The sequence below is a fragment of the Tursiops truncatus genome, chromosome 11, assembly GCF_011762595.2.
Source record: "Tursiops truncatus isolate mTurTru1 chromosome 11, mTurTru1.mat.Y, whole genome shotgun sequence".
Classification (NCBI taxonomy): Eukaryota; Metazoa; Chordata; class Mammalia; order Artiodactyla; family Delphinidae; genus Tursiops; species Tursiops truncatus.
The window spans coordinates 11,338,576-11,366,057 of NC_047044.1; the positions used below are offsets into that span (position 1 = coordinate 11,338,576).

General features: G+C 49.7%; 1 protein-coding gene and 1 long non-coding RNA gene across 2 annotated transcripts in view; one reads left to right on the plus strand and one right to left on the minus strand.

Moving 5' to 3' along the window:
• The window catches only part of CACNG2 (calcium voltage-gated channel auxiliary subunit gamma 2), a 120,073-nt gene extending 118,311 nt beyond the window's left edge, over nucleotides 1-1,762 (plus strand). The window contains exon 4 of the mRNA XM_019952122.3: nucleotides 1,132-1,762. Coding sequence (XP_019807681.1) covers nucleotides 1,132-1,667 — 536 coding nt within the window. The 3' untranslated portion in view covers nucleotides 1,668-1,762. The remainder of the gene's footprint in view (nucleotides 1-1,131) is intronic.
• LOC141275818 (uncharacterized) lies at nucleotides 409-27,441 on the minus strand. The gene is made up of 3 exons (XR_012324196.1): nucleotides 25,296-27,441; nucleotides 24,517-24,760; nucleotides 409-1,841 (listed from the first exon to the last, which is right to left on the minus strand). It is a non-coding gene; the product is annotated as an uncharacterized lncRNA (long non-coding RNA).
• Between the last annotated feature and the right edge of the window lie 41 nt (nucleotides 27,442-27,482).

The window sequence follows — 27,482 nt, forward strand, 5'->3', positions numbered from 1 at the left end:
GTGGGAGCAGGCAGGCACCCAAAACCACATTTCTCAACCCAGTTATGTGACAAGTCACATTGGCTTCAGATGCCAGAAAAAGAACATGGGCTGTAGTATGAGCCATTTAATAAGAACGACTAACGTTTAAGCAGCACCTACCACGTGCAGACTTAACAGCTTTCATGTCTATTAACTCACATGCATCAACTCACATGTATTCACATGTATTAATCCTCTCCATGACCCGAAAGGAGTAAGCCCTATTATTTTCTTAATAGATCTTTATTGGAGTATAATTGCTTCACAGTACTGCATTAATTTCTATTGCACAACAAAGCGAATCAGTCATATGCACACACATGTCCCCATATCCCCTCCCTCTTGAGCCTCCCTGCCATCCTCCCTCTCCCACCCCTCTAGGTCATCGCAAAGCACCGAGCCGATTTCCCTGTGCTGTGCTGCTGCTTCCCACCAGCCAACTATTCTACATTCAGTAGTGTATATATGTCGATGCTACACTCACCTCGCCCCAGCTTCGCCCTCCCAACCCGTGTCCTCAAGTCCATTCTCTATGTCTACCTCTTTATTCCTGCCCTGCAACTAGGTTCGTCAGTACAGATATGGAAACTCAGACCCCGGTTCCTTTGCCAGAGGCTTTGCATCCAGGCAGTCTGGCTCTAGGAGCCAGTCTTAACCCCCTGCTACACCAGCTTCAAATCCCTGTGCAGCCTTGAGCAAGTTACTTAACCTCTCTGCAATCTGTTTTCTCATCTGCAAACCCCTTGAAAAGCACTCAGCAGTGAAGGCAGGTAGTAAATGCTCAATAAACTATATTATTATTATTACTATTATTATTACTACTCAATACATTGTAGGATGCCCCTTGCTTCTTTCCCTTCTTCCCATAGCTCTGTTTCCATTAGCTCTTCCCTTTGCAGCTCTCTCCAAATGGAATAATAGGATAGTAAGGTGATGCTTGCAACACCCTTCTAGACCGGCGCATCCGTTCGCCATGAAAACGCTGGACCAGGAAAAGACCCTCCAGCAATTCCCCGTCCCCTCATCTGCCCGGGGCCTGGCATCCTCCTTGGAAACTAACGATCCTTCCCTCTGCTTCCCTCTCCGCCCGCGCCCACCCTCTGCCCGCAGGTCTGAGTAACATCATTGGCATCATAGTGTACATATCTGCCAATGCCGGAGACCCTTCCAAGAGCGACTCCAAAAAGAATAGCTACTCGTACGGCTGGTCCTTCTATTTCGGAGCCCTGTCCTTCATCATCGCCGAGATGGTCGGGGTGCTGGCCGTGCACATGTTTATCGACCGGCACAAACAGCTGCGGGCCACGGCCCGCGCCACGGACTACCTCCAGGCCTCCGCCATCACCCGCATCCCCAGTTACCGCTACCGCTACCAGCGCCGCAGCCGCTCCAGCTCCCGCTCCAGCGAGCCCTCTCACTCCAGGGACGCCTCCCCCGCGGGCATCAAGGGCTTCAACACCCTGCCGTCCACGGAGATCTCCATGTACACCCTCAGCAGGGACCCCCTGAAGGCCGCCACCACGCCCACCGCCACCTACAACTCCGACAGGGATAACAGCTTCCTCCAAGTTCACAACTGTATCCAGAAGGAGAACAAAGACTCTCTCCACTCCAACGCAGCCAACCGCCGGACCACCCCCGTATGAAGCTCCCGCGGGCCTCGCCTGCGCCGCCGCCGCCGCCGCCGCCGTCGCCGTCGCCGTCGCCGCCGCCGCCGCCAGGGTCCCGGACAGAGCCGGGAGGCGGGGCGCGGCCTGCGGGGTGGGCCATGGGGTGGGGGGGTGAGGGGGAGGAAGCGAAACCATCCACGGGGGACAAACCTTCCAAAAGCAAAAACAACAAAAAAAGAGAAAAACATAAGTAAATTTAAAAAAAAAAAGAACAACATATAAGAGGAACAAAGAAGCAAAACAATAGAAAATGTGCAAAACTATAAACGAGGGAAGGAAAAACAAACTTTAAAAAAGCAAGAGAGGATAAAAATTAAAAATAGAAAATAAATCTAAAAGAAAATGCATGATTTCCCATGTACCATTATTTTAACGTTTAATAAAAACCAATTTAAATGAAAACATACAAGGGAACCAAGATAATATTAAAGCAAAAAAAAGGAGAAGGAACAGAAAGGAAGGGAAATGTTCTTTGCATTTATCAGGGGTTTATGTTACTTTTTTTTTTCATGCGGAAGAGTTACTTTTCTGTTCCCTTTAACCCCAAGCTGGCTCTGCCTCCCTGGGTGAGTGGGGGGGGTGGAGACTCAGGGGCCCCGGGGCCAGGTGAGCCTCCCGGTCACTGCCAGGTCCCTGGAGCTTCTGCATGGGTGCCCTAGGAACGCTAGGTGGCTTGCAAGCCGGCTCCACCCAGCATTGATGGGGCAATTGTAAGCCTCCAGGTGACCCAAGAGTCCCTGGTCCCTCCTGTCCGAAAGGTGCCTGGAGGGGGGTGCACCTGGGGCTTCTCCGGCCCCAGGGTTCCCAGTCCTTAATGGTCCTTAACCCACTGTGATGACTTCCTAGGCCTTGAGGGAAGGGAAGGAGAGGAGATGGCTGCTGGTGGCTTGCAGAGATGCCTGGAAAACCCCGGAATCCTCAGGGTGAGCCTCTTGGGGTCACTGCCCCAAGCTCCTGTCTTGGGGGCAGGAGATGCCCACCCCCCGGGGGATATAAAGCATCTCTCCCTCCTCACCCCTCACCTCAGGGCCATGCGATGACCCTGGGGCGATGGTGGACCCCCAGACTCATAAGCCCCCAGCCCCTTGGGAGGGGGGTTCACAGACCCTTTGGGGGTCCTTGGACTCACTGAAGCCCCCTCAGGGCCCAGCGGGTCCAACAATGACACTGCAAAAAGGTTTCTTTTTACAAAAGAAAAAGGAAAAACAAGTGGTGATTTTTTTTAATAAAAAAACCACAGACTATAAATAAATGTAAATATATAATAAGTGGATTTACTTGCAAGAAAATCAGATAGTATTTTTCTTTTAATTCTTTTCCAGCTTTAAACTGTGAAAACAAACAAAAAAATGGGGTGGGGTGGGGGACTTAAAATTTAGCAGGGAACTTGTAAAGAGAAAACAGAAAACAAATATACAAATCCATTTTAAGAAACAAACAAGCTGCTGTGAGAGATGAGAGCTGGGCTTCAAGCAGGAGGGAGGGGAGAAAGGCCCCAGGGAGCTGCATGGGGCTGATAGAAAAGATCTCCTCCTTACTCCAGGAAAGTGCTACTAAAGTGAAAGAGAGAGAATCGGTCTACACAAGTGAGATCGCACACCCCACTCTCTCATACACACACACACACACACGCACACGCACACACACGCATGCACAGTCCTCGAAGCCCAGCGCTGGAATCACTCATGGGGACACACACTCAGTCCATATCCTTCCATCCCCTTCCCCAACCAGAGGCAGGATTCAGAGAAGACTGACTCATGCCCACCAAAGCCATTGACAACAAAGCTCTATATTGGCCTTTATGCTTACGTGCGCACTCCCACCACACCACGGTCACACATGCACACGTGCGCACGCGCGCGCACACAAACACACACACACCGCTCGCATGCAAGGAAAGGGCACCAGTCTAGAATCCAGCTCTGGATTCTGGAATCCCTGGCTGTGTGGCTTCCCTGGGCCTCAGTTTCCCCCCGTGTAAGCATGTGGATTGACCCAGATGAAACTCCAAAGGCCCATTCTTCTTCTTGGTGTCGATGACTCTTAAGATCTGCCACCTGCCCAGAGGAAGATGCCAAGGGATGACCAAAATGGCTGCCATCCAGCCCCCAGACATTGAGAACATTCCCAAAACATCAGTCAGCCACTCAGACACACACACACACATACACACACACACCACACACACCACACACACACACACCACACACACTACAAACACACAACACACACACCACAAACACACACTACAAACACACCACACACACAACACACACAACACACACACACACCACGCACACCACACACACATACCACACACACCACACACACATACCACACACACCACACACACTACAAACACACCACACACACACCACGCACACACACACTACAAACACACAACACACACACACACCACACACACTACAAACACACCACACACACCACACACACTACAAACACACCACACACAACACACACACACCACACACACACACCACACACACCACACACCACACACACACCACACACACCACACACACACACCATGCACACACACCACGCACACACCACGCACACTACAAACACACACACACTACAAACACACCACACAAACACACACAACACACACACTACAAACACACCACACACAACACACACAACACGCACACCACACACACATACCACACACACCACACACACACACCACACACACTACAAACACACCACACACAACACACACACACACACCACGCACACCACACACACATACCACACACACACCACAAACACACCACACACACACACCACACACACTCACACATACACATACCATATGCCTCCTCACTGTGCTCCCAACCCTCTACCCCCGCATCCAGTGTCAAAGCAAAAATACACACATGTGAGCAAACGTCTTCTGCCATTCAGAGAGGGAAAGGTACCAGAAGTCCCCAAAGCCACTCTTGACTTTGTGTCCCCTTCCTTGAATGCCATAACCCGGTCACAGGGAGCAGAGGGGACTTCCTTGGGAGAAGATGAGCCATCAGGCTTCCCCCACTGTCTTTAGAGGTCAGGGAAAAGGAGGATCCTCCAAGGTTTGCTGGGAGGGGTGAAGGCTGAGGGATGGAGAGCAGAGATTCACAAAGTTTGGTCCCAGCATGAGGACCAACCCCCAAAGTTAAACTTAGACCACGGACTCAAGTTTGGGGGCAGCCCATGTTGCTCCCCTTTCTTCCCAGAGCAGCAAGGCCACTTCAGAATGAAAGAAAGCCAATCACTTTCCCAAGCTCAGGTTTCAGCCCAGCCTGCCGGTCACTCTGCCGAAGGTGGGGCCCCTGCTGTCCCCAACAGCACGGCTTGGTTGGTCTCTTTCTTAACACTGGCCTGTCCTGAAGCTTCTTAGATTGAGGTCTGGGGAGTTGGGGGGAGTGGCTGGAAAAGTTTTGGGGGCTTGCCCACTCTCAGCTGCCCTTTCCATCTCTTGTCTGGGAAAGGAAAGCTCTTTTCTCAGGTCAGTAGCAGCTGGGACCCTAAATCCAGCCTGAGCCACAAGACAAAACATCTGTCTGCCAGCCCAGAAGTGCACGGGGGCCCCGGGAGCCCCAGGACAGAGCCATGGCGGCCAATGCCAGGTGTGGTGGCTACCCAGTATTTCTCAGTCTGGGCAGAAATCACAATCTCTCCCTCCCCACTTCAACCTTGCCCACTGCCCCCATCAGATCCCAAACCTGAAAGGATCAAGGACTAGAGAGAAGGGAGAAAGAAGGAAAACAGCAAACGCACGGGCATGGTCCAAAGAGGAAAATTGGTCCCAGTTCTCTGAGTTCCGGCAGAGTGTCTGGGATGGCAATCAGCGCTTCTTCCCAGGCCATGAGACCCGGGGCCTGGGTACCCTTGAAGAGGGCCAACCAGGTGTGGGGTGAAAGGGCTAGGGGGCCTGGAGGGAAGGAGCTGTGTTCAGGACTGCAAAGGCGCCGTTTTCCAGGGTGGACGATTGCTCATGTCCAGCTCAAACCAGTCCAAGAAACCAACCTCCATTTTATTTTGTTGGTGGGTCCTTTTTTTTTCAAACTGTTAACAGAAAAAATTTTAAAAAGCTGAAAACTAAAAAAAGAAAAAAAAAAAGAAAAAAATCCTGGTACATGAAATAAAGATTTTTTTTATAGCTTGGTCCTCACTTTGGTGGATTTCTTTCATTGCTTTCCCAACTTCTGACATCTCATTTAGAACCATCCTAAAGCCGAAATCTGAGAACTCACATTCTCAGATTTCAGTTGAGGGATGGGAGGCTTAGAAGCCAGGCAGTAGAATAACCCTAGTCCCCAGATCATGAGTTTCCTCTTAAATATCCCTTACTGATATTTGCACACCTCCAGTGACAGGGGGCTCACTCCCTCCTTAGGCAGCCCCAGCCCGTGCAGGGTAGTGCTCATTGGTAAAAGTCTCCTCCCCACAATGAATTTCAATCCACCTCTTCCTTTGACTCCAGCAACAATGAACGAATCCCTTCCCTTTTTAGCACAACAGTCCCTCCGATATTTGAAAGCCATGAGCATGACATCCTTGAGTTTTCAGTTTTAGAATAAATCAGCCCCCATCAACATTCCGGTGACACTCCAGGGTTTCAGTTTTCCCCGTGAAAGTGTGCAGCCTGTAATGGACATGACCCTGCCGCTGTACTTAGAGGGCCCCCGTACAGAGGTGCTCCTCGGAGGGGACTGTGGATTGGGAGACGAATGGGGAGGGTCTAGCAGGGGGCCTTGGGACTCTCCTCATGTGAAAGGCAAGATGAAACGTGTCTTAGTCTGCTCAAGCTGCTGTAACAAAGTACCACAGACTGGGTGGTTTAAACAACAGACACTTACTTCTCATTTATTTCTTCGACTTTCTTAGACTGCAAAGTCTAAGATCAAGGTGTCGGCAGATTCCATTCCTGGTGAAAACAATCTTCCTGCTTGCAGACGGCCACTTTCTCACTGTGTTCTCCTCACATGGCAGAGAGCGAGCTCTGGTCTTTCTTCTTTTATTATAAAGACACTAATCCCACCGTGGAAGCCCCACCCTCATGACCTCATCTGAAACCTAAGTACCTCCCCAGAGCCCTGCCTCCAAATACCATCACATTGTGGGTTAGGGTTTCAATATATGTATTTTGGGGGGACCCAAACATTCAGCCTTTAAAGGCGGCTAACCTCTCAGGAGGATCTGACCCTTGACATGAGAGAAAGGCCCCATTTGAAGGCAGCTAAAGGACGAACCCACCAATATCCGGCCCTGTTCTGGGCAAACTGCCAGGGTCAGTTATTTGAAGGAAGGCCGTAGAAGAGATGGCACACAGAGCGGACCTGAGTGACACAGACCTAAGAGAAGGCCAGCCCTACACCCCGGAGCCCCCAGAAGACTCCCCTCTAGAACTGGCCAACATTCACAACTCCCTGCTCAATTCAGCCTTTGGGCCACACTGCCAAGCTTCCCATCAATCTCAAGCATCTCTTCCTCCAAGCTCACCCCTAACATTTGCTGGTCCCAGGACTTCCCTGGCAGTCCAGTGATTAAGACTCTATGCTTCCAATGCAGGAGGTGTGGGTTCGATCCCTGGTCATGGAACTAGGATCCCGCATGCCACATGGAGAGGCCATAAATAAATAAATAAATAAATAAATAAATATTTTTTTTAATTTGCTGGTCCAAGGGCAAGAGTCAAATGGGGCCCCCCATACCATCAATCTAAATATTTAACAGCTACAAATCAAACTAACTGACTTTAAAATATGTTCTATCCTGACAAATCTATCTCCTTATGACCTAAAATACAAAGTTTGAATTTAGAATTCTCACCCCCCTCTGAATTCTGTTCCCAAAAGTGGCACAGGGCAAGCCCACCCTGGCTTGGAGCCCACCGCCCAGCCCCCTTCCCTTCCCATCTCCAGCTCCACCCAGCACATGCGGGGCCTCTCCTGCAAAGGGGATGCCCATCCCAGCCTGCACATCCAAGTTCCAGCTACAGCCGCCTGAAACAGCGACTCCTCAGCCACTGTTCAGGCCAGTCCAACCTCAAGACAGATGGTGGCCAGCCCTGGAAGCTGGCTCAGGAGACTTTGGGCAGAAATTCTGAAAAGCAGGCGCCAGAGAGAAAGGGCTACAAGAGAGGTGTGGGCTCAGGGTGAGCACGTCGCGTTGGCCTGTGGACTCTTCCCCCCACAGGGAGGGGCATGGCGGGAGGAGGGCCAGAGCAAGGTCCCCTAAAGCCCAGGGCCCCTCTCGTCCATGTCTGGGGGCAGCTTATCCTCTCTCTGGCTTTTGAATATAGATCTCAGGGTACAATCCAAGGGCTTCTCCTCCCGGAGGGTCAGATAAGGGGATGTAGAGCTCGGAAGACCTATCCCTTCATGGGAAAAAGGTACTATTTAGAGCCCAGAAAAGTCAAGCAACTTGCAAACCAGACTTGCAAAATGAATTGGCTTCAAGCAGGCTGCTGGTCCCAGAACCTGACCTCCAGCATCCCCAGCCACCCCGTCTGATGAAGGTTTGAAGCTTTCCTTCCCCCTCCTCCGTTCATGCTCCGAGCTCCTCGCAGGAGTGCTGACCTCACCAAACTCCAAAAGCTCTGAGCGTGTCTGCCGGGGGTGAGAGAAGGCTGCTGTTTTGTTGAGTGTCTAGACCTGCCTAACAAGGAGCATCAGTTTGGACCGGCTTCCAAGCCGATGCTGAGAAAGCTGGCTGGTAGCCAACGACTGCCCCGCTCCCCTGGTGCACAGGCTCTGGAAAGAACTGTCTGTGGGCCAGCTTGCAGCTTCCCCCAGGCCAGGCCAGAGGAACTTGGCCCTGCCTGCCCTCTCCGCCACTCTGTCACAGACAGAAATCCAGCGTGTGCAAGGGCTGCCTCTTACAGGCTCACACGAACCCACCACGTGCATCTCTTCTCCACTCTGAGTTCAGTGACAACACACTGGCACCCTGAAATTGGCTGTGATGGGAGTGTTTACACCACAGAAATGGGCAAATGCTGCAAATCAGGCGATTCTTTTTTAATAGAGAGCTGATTGTCAAACACCAACATATCGCTGCAGAAGGCTGTAGCTATGGTGTGTGCTTACATGTTGACTCATGCACACCTCCGAGGCACATGCACAGCCCCTAAAGTGGGTGTGCCTGTGGGCATGTGTGCACGTACATATTCTTACGTGCCTGCATGCCTGTGTGTGCACGAACACGCACTTATGGAATTAGATCCACTCACACAAACACATCCATTCAGTCTGTCACATTTTCTTGACCACGTCCCCTCCACCAGGTCTTGATCTTGGTCCCAAGTGTACAGACGTGACAAGGACACAGACTTTCCTGCAGGAAGCACTCAGTAGAGACAGGACCATGGACAGGGAAACAGAGGCTTGCTGAGAAATGTGACAAGCTGCACAAAGGCGTGGCGAGAAGGGTGAACTGCCATGGGCGGGCACAGAGAGCAGGCGGTGCTTCAGCATGACGTGCTGCGCGCCGCACGTAGTTCTCTACGTACTTAATCTACGTGCACCTGTAGACCCGTCTGTGCATTCACAGGCACAGGTAAGCACTCGCATCTATATGGACACATGTAGCATGTGTGTATGTTCGTGTGTCTATACGTGCTCAAAACATCGGTCAGAACAAAGGAACGCCACACTAGGTGAGATGGCCCATTTTTGTCACCAGGAGTACCCAGCCCTGAAGCAATAAGCCCAGCCTTCCTCCTCCTCTCTCTTTCAGCCTCCCTCTCTCTCTTGCTCTGGCTCTCCTTCCCCAAGTCTCCCTTGCTTTCTCTCCCTCCTTCCTCTCCCACTGAGTTACCCGTCTGTCTCACCTCACCCACACTGTTATGCAAAGGATCCCAAGGGAATAAGAAGCAAATGGTAAGATCACCCCCAGGCACCTCTCTCCGCCTCTACTACTCAAAGAGGCGAAGGAAAGAGGCCCACAGATGTGCTCTCTGAGGCAGCCCTCTGAGATGAGCCCAACAGGAGCAAGAATGTCTGTCATGAGAGGGAGGGGAGTAGCCCTTCCCATCCAATTCAAGTCAGGAAGTCTGGGATGACCTGTCATGGCCCTTAAACAGTTTAAGATCTCATGGGGGTGATAAGACATAAGGATGTGAAATTCAGACAGCAACGCCAGGCAGGATGTAGTTAGCTGTCAGAGGGTGATTCCTGGGGGAGAGGAGGGAGGAAGCCAGGGGAGGGAAAGGGTAGGACTTGAGCTAAACCACTGCTTCTTTATGTCACTCCGTCACTCGAAAACCTTCAGTGGCTCCCCAGTGCCCTCACAGTAAAGGCTTTAATGCCCTCCCTGGCCAGACCCCTGGTTATCCGTCTTGCCACAGCAAACTGGAATTTGGGGGAGCCTACAATGTGCTATAGGCACTACCAAGCCACATACTATAATAGGTTAGCAAGCAAGTATTGTCACCCCCTTCACAGATGTGGAAACTGAGGCTCGGAGAGGCGGAAAGTTCTGGGGGTTAAGAGGGTGGGCGCTGGAGTCACATTGCCCAGGCTCAAACCAGGCTCTAGCCACTTACTAGCAGCACAACCTTGGGCAAGGTATCTATGCCTCAGTTTCCTCATTTGCAAAAGGGAAACAATAATAGCACCTAACACATAAGGTTAAATTATGTTAAGGTTAAGCTATGTTAGGAAGTTAATGAATAAAAAGCATTAGAACACGGCTTCCCTGGTGGCACAGTGGTTGGGAGTCCGCCCGGTCCGGGAGGATCCCACATGCCGCGGAGCGGCTGGGCCCGTGAGCCATGGCCGCTGAGCCTGCGCGTCCGGAGCCTGTGCTCCGCAATGGGAGAGGCCGCGGCGGTGAGAGGCCCGCGTACCGCAAAAAAAAAAAAGAAAGGCACGGTCCCAGCCTCCTGCAACTCATGTTCAAGCAGGGAAGAGGAAAAATTAGCAAGTTAAGAATCAAATAATTATATAATCACAAATCTCTCTGAGACACTGGCTTTCAGCTGAAATTTGAAGGGTAAAGAGGGAGGACCAGGAAAACGGGATGGAAGAGAGCGGGAGGTTCCAGGCAGAGGGAACAGCATGTGCAAATACTCGTTTCTTAAGGCAGGAAAGAACTTGGCCTGTGAGTAGATCTAAAAGATGATCCAATCTTTATCCTAGGTGAGCAAGGGACAAGTGACACAGAAGGAGGTGCAAGAAGTGGGCAGGGGTTGGTCCTCATGGGGCAGGTCTTTGAATTTTATTCCAAGTACAAAGACAGCCCCTGACCCAGAAATGACATGAAAAATCACCACTGAGGTTTCCATGCAAAATTCACCAAGCCAGAGCCGTGGCTAGACACAGTGGGAGGGACAGATATAAGTAAAACACATCCCTTTCCTGAAGTTCATCGTTTTGTTTGAGTTATTTACTTGTGATTTGTAATCTGCCCTCTTCCATTCAATTAATGTCTATTTAAGAAAAGCTCCTCCCAAGGGTGAAAGAGCTTACAGCAAAAGACACGTAAAGAAAAAGGATGTTAAAAGTAGAAAGCCAAACCATGCAAAGGAGAAGGAAGCAATGTGACAACAGTACAAGCTTCCTGGCAAGCAAGGCAAAAAGAGAAACATCATAAATTCCGCAGCTTTCATGGTCAAAGTCAACACTTCAGTTGCTGTAGAAAAGAAAAATTTTTTCTTGATCTCACACTCTCTGGAAAAGAGAGAAAACACACATGAAACAATAATTAACAATCAAGGCTAAAAGTACAGAAGGCCAAAAGAGTGTCCCAAACAGAAACTGAGATGAAAGTCTTTGAATCCTGGCATCTGAGAGCACGCACCCCTTGAAAGGCAGCAGAAAAGGGCCGGCAGGAGAGCATGAGTAGAGTTAGAAAAGCCTATATTTGAAGCCCAGCTCCATCCTTAACCAGCTGTGTGACGTGAACAAGAAACAGCCTTGGACTTCCCTGGCTGTCCAGTGGTTAAGACTCCGCGCTTCCAACGCAGGGGATGCACGTTCGATCCCTGGTCGGGGAACTAAGATCCCCCATGCCGAGCAGCACAACCAAAAAATAAAAAAATTAAAATTAAAAAAATTAAAAATAAACAGCCTCCCTGAACCTTCATTTCCTCATCTGAAAAATGGGTTCAATGATTTCTATGTAGGATTAGTGGCTGGGATGCTCGGAGGAGGCACTGAATGTGAAAGCTCCTAGTACAGTGCCCTGATGTAGCTGGTACTCAACAAAGTGATAATAATCATAGCTAGAATCTGTTGAGCTTTCCCTTTGTGTCAGGCTTTAATTTAAGCATTTTCCATGATAACCATAACAGCCACATGATAAGCTAGATCCTTTTATTATCTCCATTTTATAAATGAGGACATTGAAGCTCAGAGAGATTAAGATATGTGCCCTAGGACACACTGCAACAATACGGTAGAGTCTAGACAGTAAGCCCAGCAGTCCGTCGACTCCAGAGCTCATGTCTTCACCCCTACGTGAACTTACTTCTCCAATAGTGATCTCCTCGCCCCCTTCTCTTTACCTCCATCCCCCAGTACACAACCACTCTGTCTGCTAGATTGTTCACCACTGAATGGAAGCTCCTCCCTCCACGGAGCCAAAATCCCTGCCCCACTGGCTCACCTCACTCTCACCTCCTTCCCACACTTTGCCTCTCTCCTTGCCTTAGCTCTGTCCTGTGGAGTTTGTGAAAACCAGACTAAACTTTCTTCCACAGAACAGCCCTTTAGAGTCAATTGCTTCCGCTTAGGGGACTGGCAAAGTGTTAACAGAAGTGAGACACAAAGCTGGCCATGACGGATGAGGAGGCCTCTGCCCTGGGCTCCTTGACAGCAGAGACATGACTCACTTTTCACTTGCTTGGCACATGGCAAGACCTAGGAATCTTATGAACTGAATAAAGGTGAGCCGAATTGAACTGAGCTGAGTTGAACTGAACTGGACTGAACTAAATTGCAAGGTTGAATGGATGGAGGGTGGGTGGTGGGTGGATAGCTGGCTGGATGGATGGATGGATTCGTGCATAGGTGGAAAGATGGATGATTGAATGGATTGTTGGATGATGGAGAGCTGGTTTGAGAAGTGGAAAAGTGGATAGATTTTTTTAGATATTAAAATGATGGATGGATGGATGGATGGAAAGTAAACTCAGTGACCATAGCTGGTAGGGAAAGCTGGTAACTGAAGGTTCAGAGGTAGGAATGTCCCAGGTATGTTTGGAAAACACTGAATAAATCATTGTGACTGGGGCAGAGGGCTCATGCCAGAGAAAATAGAAAAAGAGTAAACACCCACATTCCGCCTCCTACAGGGACAGATGGAGGCACTGACGAGGGTGCTGTGCAGGTTGCGTGCTTGGTGGCTGCTGGGAAAGGAGGAGTTAACAGCAGGATGGCTCCCCAGCCAGCTGCGACCAGGGTGACACTGACAGATTACAGCGTGTCCTCCGCACTAATAACACTGCGGCGTTCTCCTGCCGCTCCCCGGCCAGCTTCAGCCCCAGTGGATCAATACCAAAAGGCACGTATTGAAAATCCTCAGCCAGCTCCCTCCAAGGCATGGATGCTTTAAAGGACTGAACTGCAGAGTAGGAGGGACCCTCAAGTCCAGCTCATTCCCTGGACTGGGCACTCCTTGGGCCAGGGGTGATGGCCCATTCACCTTGGCATCCCCTGTCCCATTATAGGGCCGGACAAGGACAGCCCTCTCCAGAAGTTTGCTGAGTGGATGAATCAACCTCCTGGCCAATGCAGGAGTCCTCACAGAAATATCTCTATGGCGCACGGTCGCTCAGCCTCTATTTGCACACCTCTGGTGACAGGAGGCTCTCCACCTCCCCCAAGCAATGAGAGCCTTCTTTGTTGGACAGATTTGACAATGAATCATCTTCCCTATTCTGAGCTAACCTTCCCTCCTCTTTATTTGTCCATGGACTTCTATTTCCCATCTCCTCCTCTTCCCTAGCCTCCCCTCTTCCCCTCTCCCAGACCGTCCAGTAATCCAGTCCTCATTTCCTGGGCTGCTGAAGTCACGTGATTGAGGAAGGGAATCTGCATCCACTGAGCACGTGCTCTAGGCGAGATAAGTCAGACATCTACACGTGTCGTCCCATGTAATCCCCCTGGACGTCCTGCGAGGTAGGTGCTATTATCCCCACGTCACAGACGAGGACCCCGAGGCTCAGAGAAGTTAAGTAATGCATGCAGAGTCACTCAGACACATGGCAGCAGAGCTAGGGCTTGAATCTAGGTCCGTGGGCTTCCACAGTGCCACTGCCGCCCAAAGGCACACAGTGTGAATATTTCCCACGTCTTGTTCTCGGCCTCAGTCGAGTCTGGGAAAGGACTTAACTGGTCTTCTAATCCCCCACCCCAGGGGGAGCGGGAGGGACTTGTTCAGAGCTAAGGGGCTGCCCAGATCAGAGGCTCTTCTCCCCAGAACTTGCCACCTCCCTCCGTCTCTCCCCCCGGGGCCGTTGCCCCCAAAGAGTACTCCTCACGGGAGGGAACCAGGGCTCCTTGGAGAAAAGGCTGATTCCAGGACTGGGGAAGGGAAAGCACAAGATGAGTCGGGAACATCTTGTTCTTCCAGAAAGCCAGCGAGTTACCAGAGACTCCTGAGGGCTGGGTCACAAGGCTCAGTATCCAACTAGATGGGGCTCCAGAAGAGGAGAGGTGATGATCAAACAAAACAAAATCCACGCGCATTACACGTTATTAACATATTAATACACATTAGCATAACATGTAATATTCTATCTGTAGGTAGGCTTCCTACCCTGCCTAGGAGAGCTCTAGGCACTGTGGACACTCATTCAGATGCAGCCTGGAAACTTCCAGAACAGGATCCTGAGCCCACAGCCTATCCCAGGCTGAGCCTCTCCCAAACTCTTCTACTCCCCATCCCCAAGCCCACCTTTCCCTCCATAGTGAAAGACAGCAGGGGAGATAAACTTCTGTGAAGCGCTCACTGGCACTGACTCCTGGGGAGGGAAAGGATTTGCCCAGATTCCCCCGTGGGCCACTTGGGCCAGACCTCCAGGCTCCAGAGCCCACGGCCTCCCTGTCAGTCCACTGCCAGCATCTCAGCTCTGGTGCGTGGCCTGATGAGCTGGAACTGTTCCAGGAGTTCACAGGAGGCCTCAGACATGGACTGTCCCGGCCCCACGGGCCATCTCTGTCCCTTTAGCGTACCTCCAGCCCTGCCAGACACCTGCCTGGCATGACAACCCCTCTGCAGCCTCTGTTCCCTGCTGGGCCCCCATTCCGTCTCTCTCCCACGGTCCCACGGTCCTCCCTCCCTCATCTCCATCCCATCACCACACCGTCCCCCCAAGGCCAGCCCGGCACCGTCACACACACACACCCTGCCACCCCCCGCCCACCCTCCAAGCCCTCCTGTCCCCCTGCTCAAATAATGATAACACTCTTAAAGCTCAGACAAGAAAGTCAGGATTCAGCCCCCTGCAGGCTGTTCCCAAAGCCCACGCCTGTGACTCACATGCACTTGTCTTTTCTTACCTTTTGTGCTTGAGTCTGGATAGAACATCTCTAGAAGGAAACACCAGAAACTAGTAAGAGTGGTCACCTCTGGGGAGGGAGAGCCAGAAGCAGGGATGTAAGCGAAAGCAACTTCACTGGGCATCTTTTGAATTTGGAACCATATACATAAAAAAATCTATATAACATGAATGAATTAACTTTAGTAAAGGTGACCATTCAAAGGCCAAAATGACAAGCCTTGACTCCACCATGACTAGTTCTCTGACCTTGGACAACTGTACTTAAGTACTCCAAGCCTCAGTTTACTCATCTGTAAAATGGGGGTGATCACAGTATCTATCTTGCAAGGTAGGTGATAAACCAGTGCTCAGGAGGCACTTAGCGCCATGCATGGCAAACAGTCAGGGCTCGGGAAACATGAGTGATGGTTTTCTCTTTGTCCACCTTCTCCATGAAACGCTGAGCTCCTTTTTTTTCTGGCTGCACAGCGCAGCTTGTGGGATCTTAGTTCCCCGACCAGGGAGACGGTGAGAACCACAACGTTCCACTTTGGATCCCAGCTTTTAGCACAGCTCCTGGCATGATGATTAAAACTCTTGAAACATTCCCTGACGTTGACGAGACACAGTTCACTGTCCTGAGGATGGCTTTCATGGCCCCTCTCTGGCTGCCCCCCTGTCTTTCGGCTGCACCTCTTACCCATCCTCAAATGCCCGATGGCCTTTGACAGCGCTTGTTTCCGTGCACTTGCCATCACCCCTGACTCTTTCCTTCCCTCCACCTTTGCACTCCCTTTGCCTGGTAATCTGCAAACTCATCTCATCCTTCAGGACCTTGCAAAAGTGCCCTCCTCTGTGTAGCCTGTCCTCCTGCCCCTGGTGGACTCAGTCACCCCCATGGCACTTAGAACAGACCTCTGAGCAACACCTATCAATCTGTATTGTTCACTATTTACCCTCTGTCTCCCCTGCTGCTCTGAAAGCTCCAAGAGGACAGGGGCTGTGTTTTGCACTTCAAATGTATGGATACATTTTCTGTATCCCTCGTGTTTAGCAGGGTCTTAGGAAATGTTTGTTGAATGAATAAATGAGTGAATGAACGAATGAGCAATTCCTGTCCCCTCGGCCACCTGGCAGCCGTCAGGGGTCAAATTATGGTGAGTCACTCATGCCCTGCCCATGCCTTGTGGTGAAAGCAGTGACCTCTCTTTGCAGTGTCTTCCACCAGCTCCAAGCCAGAGGCTGCATCTCTCAGCCTGAGCGCACCCAGAGAGCCTTCCAGGCCTGGCCTGGGAGCTGCAGTTGGCTGACTGTTCAGCACTGCGGCTTCAGGGAGACTGAGCAACCTGCAGGGAGCCCCCTGCTTCCCCTCTCCCTGCTGCAGAGTTCTTCTGAAGCCCTCGACCAGGCACCGGCCTAGGATTGGGGCCGAAAGGCAGATAAGACAGTCCCTGCCCGCCCAGACAAATAATGGCATGGAAAAGATGGTTGCCGGGTCCACCCCATTCAATCCACCACCTATGATTCATCGAGTGCCTGCCAGTGTCACTCTGTGCCTTTATGCAAGGCCTGTCACCTCTCTGTGCCTCAGTCTCCTCCCCAAGTGGGGGTGAGGAGACCTACCTCACCTAAAATATCAGGATTATTTGGCAAAAGGAACGTATGAGAATTGCTCAATGAACTATGAAAATCTGTACCAATGTTATTATTACTGTCGTTGTTATTTATATAGCTTATGATGACATTAATAAATAACTGAAGCCCTCTCCTCAGCAGCCACAGTGATTTGCACATAGGAGGTGTTTAATTGATAGTCAAGGCATTGAAATGCAGTCCAAGCTCTGGTTAGGACTCTTCATGCCTTGGGGAGCAGCGCCATCGTGTGGCCAGAACTCAGAACACATGGACCTCCCGGTGGTCAACAGGGATCAGGCTGGGTAGGGATGGCTGGGAACCCATGGAGGTCGTTTTAGGACAAATGCAAGGAAAAATCAGTCTGACAACACAGAACAAGGAGAAATTTCTTCACCCTCAGAAGTGGTACAGGCTCAGAGTATAAACAGGGGCAACGAGGGTCTGAAGCAACACTGGATTATTTCCCTGTGAAGAGGTCATTGGGAAAATTGGTGTGCCCAAGGAGCAGCCCGGCCACCTTTGCAGGTGCACTGGCCTGGCGCTGTGAACAACACTGTCATTCCTTCATCTGAGAAGACTTGAACTTGGCTCTGTCACTCATAAGCTGTGTGACCTTGAGCAGACTGCTGCCCTCTCTGGGCTCCAGTTTTCTCATCTGTGCAGTGAGGTCATAATCCCTACACCGGCCACCTCAAAGAGTTCTTGTGAAGATCAAATGGGATAAGAAAAGCACAACTAGTTCATAAATGGTAAAATCATGTACAAACATGATAGTTATTATTATTTCCGATAATATTGGCACTTATTGAACTTCTCACTGTGCTTAACCCTTTATGGTATAATCTCATTTAATTCCACAAAACTCTGTAAGATAGGTACTTTTACAAATCCCATTTTGGGATGCAACGAGAGATTATCATACTACGTGAAGTAAGTCAGGAAGAGAAAGACAAATACCATATGATATCACTTATATGTGGAATCTAAAATATGACACAAATGAATCTATCTACGAAAGAGAAAGACTCACAGACAGAGAACAGACTGGTGGTTGCTAAGGTGGAGGGGGTTGGGGGAGGGCTGGAGTGGGAGGCTGGGGTTAGCAGATGTAAGCTTTTATACAGAGAATGGATAAACAACAAGGTCCTACTGTATAGCACAGGGAACTATATTCAATATCCTACGATAAACCATAATGGAAAAGGATATTTTAAAAAGAATGTATATATATGTATAACTGAATCACTTTGCTGTACACTAGAAATTAACACATTATAAATCAACTATACTTCAATAAAAATAAATAAAAAGAATCCCATTTTGCAGGTGACAACACTGAGGTTTAGACATGTTTACAATTTAGCCAAAACACACACTCAACTAGTAAGGAGGAAAGCCAAGATTTGACCTCAGGACAAGGTGACCCCCAAATCGAGATAGTCAACCACAACGCTATACTACCTCAATAGTTTCAGCCACTGACGAGGGGTTTCAAGGTAGCCCCTGAGATGCAGGGGTGGGGTCTTGAAGAAAATTAAGGAATTATTTATATTTCTCCTCTTTTTCCCAGGAAATTCTGCTTCCTTCCCATCTCTAGCTCAGCACCTCTTTTGACCTTGGAGGAGGGGAGCCCTTGGGCTCTGCACCCAGAGTCCTGCTCACAGCCAAGGTAAGAGAATCCCAAAACATCCCCTTCCTGGGTCCACACCGGGAAAAAGGCCATGCCTGCTCCCACAAGGCACTGGCAAAGGCAGATGGGGGGCAGGTCCCCTTCAAGGTCTCTGTCGAAGAGATGGTGACAAATCTGTCAGGGGAAGGTGGCTAATTTGCAACAATTATAATGACCCTCACATGTCGAGGGCCCTCTTGAGTTTATGAGTGTCCCCCTATCCATTTTCTCATTATTTGGCCCTCAGGATGCTCCTTTGAGGTCAGAATCCTTAGAGCTTTTTTTTTTTTTTTTTTGCGGTATGCGGGCCTCTCACTGTTGGGGCCTCTCCCATTGCGGAGCACAGGCTCCGGACGCACAGGCTCAGCGGCCATGGCTCACGGGCCCAGCCGCTCCGCGGTATGTGGGATCTTCCCAGACCGGGGCACGAACCCATGTCCGCTGCATCAGCAGGCAGACTCCCAACCGCTGGGCCACCAGGGAAGCCCTCCTTAGAGCTTTTTACAGATGAAGAAAACGAGGTTTCAGGAGGTAAAACAACTTATCCAAGGTCATGCTGCAAGTAAGTGGCAGAGACAGGCCTCAAATTCAAGACTCCAGAGTACATAATGGACAATATCAAAACGCTGGCAAGGCATGAGAGAAGGGTGAAACTTCTACACTGGTAGGGAGATTTTTTAAATAATGCAGCCACTTTGGAAAACGTCGGCAGTTTCTCAAAAACTTAAACATAGAGTTACCATACGACCCAGCAATTCCATTCCTAGGCATATAACTAAGAAACCGTATGTCCACACAAAAGCCTGTACGTGAATGTTCATAGTAGCATTTTTCATAAGAACCAAAGAACAGAAACAACCTGAAAACACACAATTGTTTAAATTTTTCTATTAACTACTGTATCAGTTCAGGGCCTACTATAAACAAATGTAAAAAAAAAAAAAAAAAAAAGATTCCAGAGTACAAATTCTCCTGACACCCAAGGCCCCCAGCTATTTCTGGTTGACAGTCCTGGTTCTAGCCCTAGCCATGCCGTCCTCAGCCAGGCCACTTAGCTTTGGTTATGTCAGAGATCCCTGCCAGCTCAGCCTTTGTGTCCTCTATTAGTGTCCTTGAGCCATAAAGATGAGGGTGTTCAGCGGCTTCTGCAGGTTTTAGAGAGAAGCAGCTGTGACTTCGCCTCCCTTGAGGAGCTCTTCCTGACTGCCCAAGGCTGAATTATTATCCCTCATCCTGTTCCCACAGCACTCACAGCGTTGCATTGTAATTTATCTGCAAATTCCCAGGGGGCCAGGCAGCACACATTCATGAACATGAAGTGGGTCAAATACGATGCAATAAGGAATAGTGGGGACTGTGGTAGAGAGCCCCTGGTCTGTGGGCAGCCCGTATGCAGTGCCAGCTTCTTATCCTCAGGCAGAAAAGCCAACCCAGTGTTGTTCAATCTTAAGAGAAGCCAAAATTCTGGATTTTTATGTGAAATCTGCTTTTTAAAGGTAGTTCAAAATCTATTTCATTAGGTACTTCATAGGTATTGCAGCCCCTGGATTAGTCACACCTACTTTCCCACTAGACTTTGGGCTACCTGAGAGCACAACTGGGTCTCTCTCTCTGAACTCTGAGTGAGCAGCCCACGAACTGGTTCCCTACAAGCGACAAGAGATTGCTTTTGAAATGCTGCAATATCTTGCCCCAGTCAAAACCCTACAGGTTTCTGGTGACCATGCCAATCCAGCTGGCACGGATTAAGGGTTTACTGCACACCAAACACTGTTTAAGCACTTTACATATTATCTGACTTAATTCCCATTACCTACCTACTATGATTCTGTCCATTTTACAGATGAGGATGCCGAGGCTCAGTTGCACAACTTGCCCAAGGTCACGTGGCTAGTGATAACCTAGGACGCAAATTCAGGCAGTCTGTCTCCACAAATTTCTGCTTGCATTGCTGTGATACCATACTGCCCCATGAGACGCCCCCCCCCCCCTTAAATATCACCTGCCGTCACTTAGCCCCGATAAAGCTCTCTGGGAAGCTGCCAGGTACGGTTTCCAGTCTTAAGGACAGTGGGAGCCAGGGCATGTGGCAGAAACAGAGAACAACGCACGCACTGCAGAAAGTGGACCTGAGGTTCAGAGAGGGGTATGTACTAGTCCAAGACTATACAGCTAGATCAAGCCGAAGTCAGTGTTTACCGTTTACCCCAGAGCAACAAACCCCAGCTTCTAACAAAGGAAAATGTATAGGGCAGAGAGGAGGGGCCAGGAGAAGCCTGGTTCTCGCTCAACCCATTGAAACAGTCAAGCACTCTCTAAACTAGCTAAATGGTTCCGAAGGAAATGGGAGTCTATTTTGTCTCCTGTCACCAGGGCTGCAAATCCTGATATATCTCAGGCCACAGCAGAGAAGTGGATGGCTCAGCATTTGGAGAGATGCCCGCACCAGACAGGAAGTGGGGTGGATGATTCAACAGGTACCTCTCTATTCTGAGAACTGATCCTGTGATGGGTGAGTGTACATCCAGCTGAGATAAAAAATAAATCTGAATGCCAAACATCGGAACCTACAGCAAGCCTCCCTTTCTTTCAGGGGACTTAAAGCATCCTTTGGGATGCTTTAATCCTTCCAGGTTTTCTATTTTTAAAATTTTGCTGGGGCAACAAGGCTCTTAGGAGGCTGGAGTGGGCTGGTGATTCAAAGGCTTCCCTTCCTCCCGGCGCACCCTCCTACAGGATGATAAAATGCTGCGGTTCCACAGAGTTGGCCTGGGCACCACTTCCCCCATAGTCAGTCTTTCTCGACTGTAAAATGGAGGTAGTGCCCTTTGCATCGCTGAGACAGACAAGTTTGGTACAAGTCCACGATTCCTTATCTGAAACACTTGGGGCTCAGTGTGTTTGCTAACGGAATTCTTTGGATTTCAGGAAGGTTTTACGGTGGGCCTACTGTATATTACACAACATGCCCAGCAATCTCTGGGGCAGTGCTCCATAAACCCTTTCATACACAGTGTAAACTCCTCAATATTCCTATACAGCAAAATGTATACATATTCACGCTAAGTGGGATAAAAGAAAGACTATAAATAACCTCACGTCCAATTCACATCGGGTTTGTCATCAAATGCTTGCCCCAGCCTCATGAGAAAGCTTTCGGTTTTCAGAGCTTTCTCGGACCTTGCAATTGCATATGAGTGCCAGCTTTGCTTTCAGACACACCTGGGTTTCCATTCCAATTGCACCTTTAGCAGCTGGCTGACCTTGAGCAAGACCTTCCTCTTGACTGCACCTCTGTTTTCAAATCTATGAAATGGAGTGGTAATCCCTGTGTTGGTTCCTAGAAGGCGCACAAGGTTGCTGCACTGGAAGGGGGTGGCCACACTGACAAGTCCCCAGAGGAGGCCTTGGTGAGTCCATTGCAGTTTGGGGTAAGTCTGCACACAAGGCAGGGGCTTGCAAGGCTGACGCATAAACAGATGCTCCATCTATTAATAGAGAGCATAAGAAATACAGCCGCCAGCAGGACCCGGCGCTTTTGTTGGCCTGCCCAGCACATACCCCCCTTCAGTAAAAGCTCTGTGAGGATTCACGGTCGTGATAGGAGGGAGCAGAACAAGTGGCAGTGTTATTCTGGAGAAGCATTCATCAGCAGAGGGAGCTGGAGGGGACCTTCTTGCCCAGGAAATGGGGGTGACACTCCAGCCCCCTCAACAGGGCCCGCTCTGGCTCCAGGACCCTCCCCCTTCTGCATCTCCAGTCCCTCCTCCCTCCCTGTGATCAGGTTCCCTTGATAAACCATTCCAGGACTCCTTCCAGCCAGACTCGCTCAGAAACCCTGGCATTTGATGTGTCCCCACCTCTGCAGCCACACGTTTGCAGACAACCAGCTGGTGACTCTTACAAAAGGCCAGTTTACATCCGCGGCAGATTCTCTGCTCCTACCAAGGCCACGATAGCATCTCCCACTCCACGTTCTCTTCTAGAACCTTGTGCCTTGACTATGGGCAGGCTTGTGACTCGCTGGTAACCCAGGGAAGGGGCGGAATTGATGCTGTGTTACCTCTGAGGCCAGATCGTAGAAGGCCACGTAGCTCCCAGATCACTAGTCAGAACACTTCCTCTGGAAGTCTTCAGCCCCCGTATAAGTAGTCTGACTGTCCTGAGACCACCACGTGGTGAGGAAGCCCAAACTCTCCATGTGGACTCACCACATAGAGAGACCCTGAGACGAAATGGAGAGAGAGAAAGAGAGAATGGTCTGGCCAGCCCCCAGCTACTCCAGCTCCCCCGACATCTAACTACCATTGGCTGAGAGACCCCAGGCCAGAACCACCCAGCCAAGCCCTTCCCAAATTCCTGACCCACAGAAACCAAGAGAGGGAATAAACAGATTGTTGTAAACCACCAAGTTCTGGAGAGACGTTACACAGCAACAGATGACCAGAACAGAGGCCAATTTTATTTCCTTTCTGCCTAGGGTGACCATACCTCCCAATTTGCGAGGAACAGTCCCCATTTACACATTTTGTCTGGCATAATTATTGATACTGACCCCTTCTCTCCCAAAAAGTGCCCCAATTTGGATGGTAAATTATATGGTCACCCTGAATTTGGCCAAGTTCTCAGAGCATACTACAGATGCTGGCAACAACCTTCCGCCTCACAGTCTAGAATATCAAAATACATGAGATGCCACACACATAGAAAGCCTTCGAGAGATCGGTGCTGTTCTCTCATCCCTTCCCCTTCTCCCAGTTCTGTCCTGTCTGGATGCTCAGCAGTTCTGCCAGGAGACGGCTTAAGGAGCAGGCTCAGCCCCCTCACAATCTCCAGAGCGCCTTCCCCAAATAAACATACAACCCCAGTGAAAGCAGGACATCTGCTATGCAAACACAGCTTCAAGACAAGCCCGGGGCTCCCCCTTTCCACCAGATTGCTCTCACTATGCCCTTCCCATGGGGAAATTCTGGAGCTGCCACTGATATCCAGGATAAGAAGGGTTTGAGTAAATCAGAGAGCAGAGGCAAGAGACAGAAGAGTGGCGAGAAAAAGAAAACCCAAACCTCAGGAAAGCCCTTCTCCACCACCGTGGATGGGAGCTTTTTTTTTTTTTTTTTTTTTTCTGCGGTACAGGGGCCTCTCACTGTTGTGGCCTCTCCCGTTACAGAGCACAGGCTCCGGACATGCAGGCTCAGCGGCCATGGCTCACAGGCCCAGCCGCTCCGCGGCACGTGGGATCTTCCCAGACCGGGGCACGAACCCACGTCCCCTGCATCGGCAGGCGGACTCTCAACCACGGTGCCACCAGGGAAGCCCGGGATGGGAGCTTTTAAGGGCACAAAACTGCTCTCATATCCTAGTGCAGCCACTTACTCACTGGGCCAAGTACCCAACCACGCTGAGCCTGTTTCTCCCTCCTGCATGAATGTCTCAGAGAACTCTCAGAAAGAATTAAAGAGATGACGATTTATGTAAAGCACTAGCACAGCACCTGGCATATAGTACGCACTCAATAAATGCTAGTTCCCTTTTTAAAACATTGGAGGTTCCTATTAGAAAATGCATTTGTTTTATCTGGAAGGGACAGGACAGAACAGAACAGCACAAAGGGCTGATCAGAAAACAGCAATAATGGTGCCTCTTGCTTCTAGACACAACATAAGGGTATGAATATGGAGGGCCTGGCGGGCACCTATCGGTCTCCCCTTTTTAGTTTAGAAAATGCTTTTGCAGTCACTCCCTCGGCTAGAACAGAAGCTCTTTGAAGGCAAGACTCTCACTATTGATCATTATATACACAGGGTCCTGCTGCAAAAGTGGTGGCTCTTATAATGCAAGCTGAGTAAATGATCTCACACCAATTTTGATCCCTTTATTCATTGATTTAGTCAACAAATGCTTACTGGTCACCTGCTCTATGTCAGACACTGTTCTAGCAACTGAGAACACAGGCCCTACCCCCACCCCCTCGGGGTGCTCCATGTGATAGAAGAAACATACATGAACCCAGATTTACTCACGGCTGGTCTGGTCCCATCATCCCTGTGTCTGCTCAAGAGTTATCTCCTCAATGAGATCTTCGACCACCACTCCTAAAACAGCTGCTTCTCTCTCCACCCCTCCTCGCCCTCCGACTCTGCTTCATTTCTTCATAGTTCTCCTCGTGCTCTGAAATATTTTTGTTTCCTTGTTTAGGCTCCATCTCTGCTTCTAGAGTGTCAGCTCTGTGAGGTAGAGGCTTTGCTGTCTCACCTAGAACAGTGCCTGGTGACACATATTTGGGGAATTGATGAATGAATGGATGGGGTTTTGTGAGAATTAAATGAGAAAATGAATATAGCACATTACCCTGGGCACATAAATAGGGACTCAATTAATGATAATGTATTCAATATCAATAGTAAGTTGTAATATGTGCTAAAATATAGGGGGAGATGTACTTTTGCTGAATTGCTCGGATCATGTCTTTTGTTTTTTGGTGTTTTTTTTGTTTTTTGGGTTTTTTTTGCTGTGGGCCCACAGGCCATCTGCTGCAGTCTCTCTCTTGTGTCAAAGTTTCATCGTCTTTTCCATTTTGGCTGTGACGTCTCTGCCCACCCCAGATGGAGAAGGATTTGGAGTGTATGTCTCATTCTCAATTACGGGCCCCTGGGCTTGGGTGGAAGATCTTTCCTCCATTCCTTTCTCAATAGACGCCTCTGCTGCCTCTTTCTGCCTATCCAGTCTCCACAGGATGACCCTCCTTTACATTAGGGCATGACCTCCCTCCCTCCCCACTTCAAATCCTTTAGTAGCTTACCTTTATCCTGAGGATAAAATCCCATACTCTGCTCCGTGGCCTGCACATTTCTACGTGTCCACTTCCTCTTTCTGGGTCATACCCAGGCTCCTTCCTGCCTTGAGACCTTGTCACCTGCTGTTCGCTGGTGCCGGGAATACATCTCCCCTAGATCTTCATTAGCCTGTGTCCTCAACCAACCACCCCTCTGAGTAGCCTTGCCCTGTCCTCATTCACTCTTGCTCACCATGTGCCTGGTACCATTCCAAGAACTTACATTAACTCATTTAATTCTCACCACAGCCCTGTGGCATAAAAAGAAAAGCATGATTGGGAACTCCCTGGTGGTCCAGCGGTTAGGACACAGCACTTTCACTTCCGGGGCCCAAACTTGATCCCTGTTCAGAGAACTATCCTGCAAGCCATGCAGTGCGGCCAAAAATAAGCATGATAGCTAGCGGAGAGTGAGTATAAAATGGCAGGATATAAAGATGATAGGTAGCCAAGACCACACAGTCCACAGGAAGACATTTGTATTTTACTCCAGTACGTAATGGGAAGCTGCTAGAAGGTTGTGAACAGATTACTTTGATCATCATGCAGAGAAGGAACCCTAGAAGGACAAGAGTGGACACTGGGAGTCCAAGCATGAGGCTGAAGATGGTGGGGGAAAAGTGGTGGCATTCACGATGGGTTTTTTTTTGGGGGGGGGGCACACCTTGAGGCTTGTGGGATCTTAGTTCCCCGACCAGGGATCAAACCCTTGCCCCCTGTAGTGAAATGAAAGCACAGAGTCCTAACCACTGGACAACCAGGGAATTTCCTCAAGACGTCTTGTTGTTGTTGTTGTTGTTTTTGCGGTACGCGGGCCTCTCCCTGTTGTGGCCTCTCCCGTTGCGGAGCACAGGCTCCGGACGCACAGGCCCAGTGGCCATAGCTCACGGGCCTAGCCGCTCCGCGGCATGTAGGATCTTCCCGGACTGAGGCACGAACCCGTGTTCCCTGCATCGGCAAGCGGACTCTCAACCACTGCGCCACCAGGGAAGCCCTCAAGACGTCTTTTGAAAGAAGAATAAAGAGGAGTTACTGAAGGATTGAATGTGGTGGAAAAGGGAAAAGGAGCTACCAATAATGACTACAGGGTTTTGCAATGAGCACCATTCACTGGATAGCATGAACAAAAAGTAGGAAAACTGGAAGATGAGCGGATTAGGAGAGTACTTATGGAAACAGATGCTGCTGTTAACATTTTCATTTTACAAATGAATAAGGTTTCAGAGAGATCGAATAACCTAAGTTTGCCCAACTGGTAAGTGGGATTCCTGAGTATTTTCACATACATTTATCTTTACCCTCACGGCACCCCCTTTTTATCTTCTCCAATTTACAGATAAGGAAACTGAGGTCCAGGGAGGTGAAGGCTACACAGCTAGAAAGTGGCAGAGCCAAGAATAGATATCTGATCTAACAGAAAATATATTTCCCAATAAAGGAGACACGCTGGGAGGCTGATAAGGAAACCTAAGAAGCCAGGTAGAAAAGAATCTGAGGTTTGAACAAAAATCGCGCGCTCAGATTCTCTTTCGATGTTTTGAAATTCCCCAGTAAGACTCCAGGACAAACTCCGTAGGCTGGGTTTCGAAAAGGACAGCACAGTTGCCATCGTAGGAAAGTGCTTCCTGGTCGCCACTTCAGAATCACAGCTGCTCATTAAAATGCAGATTCTGGGCTCCAGCTAAGACATGCTGGTATAACAATCTATGGAAAGGAGACCCGGAATCTGCATTTTTCAAATTAGCGCTCCAAAAATCTGTCAAATAATAAAGTTTGAGAACTGTGGAGGTATGGTTTGAACCCTGGCAACCACCCACTACACTAGTAGTCTGATCTACGCAGGTCACTTTGCACCTCCTGGCCTCAGTTTCCGAAAAACAGCGCGTCGCGACGATATACGCCTGAAACACTCAAACCTTCCCCTAGCAGTGAGAATCGAACAACACGATCGCTTAAAGAAGGCAGGAGCCGCGGGGCACTGTGGGATACAGAGGTGCCGAAGCGGCCCGCAAGGCATTGTGGGACACAGGGGGGCTGTTAGCCACTCTCGGCCTCCAGCTTCGACTGCAGAGCCGCCTCGTTTCAAGAAACTTGAAAACCCTCTCGGAGCGTCGCCGGGTGTCCCATGACGTAACTGTAAATATCCTCCAGTGT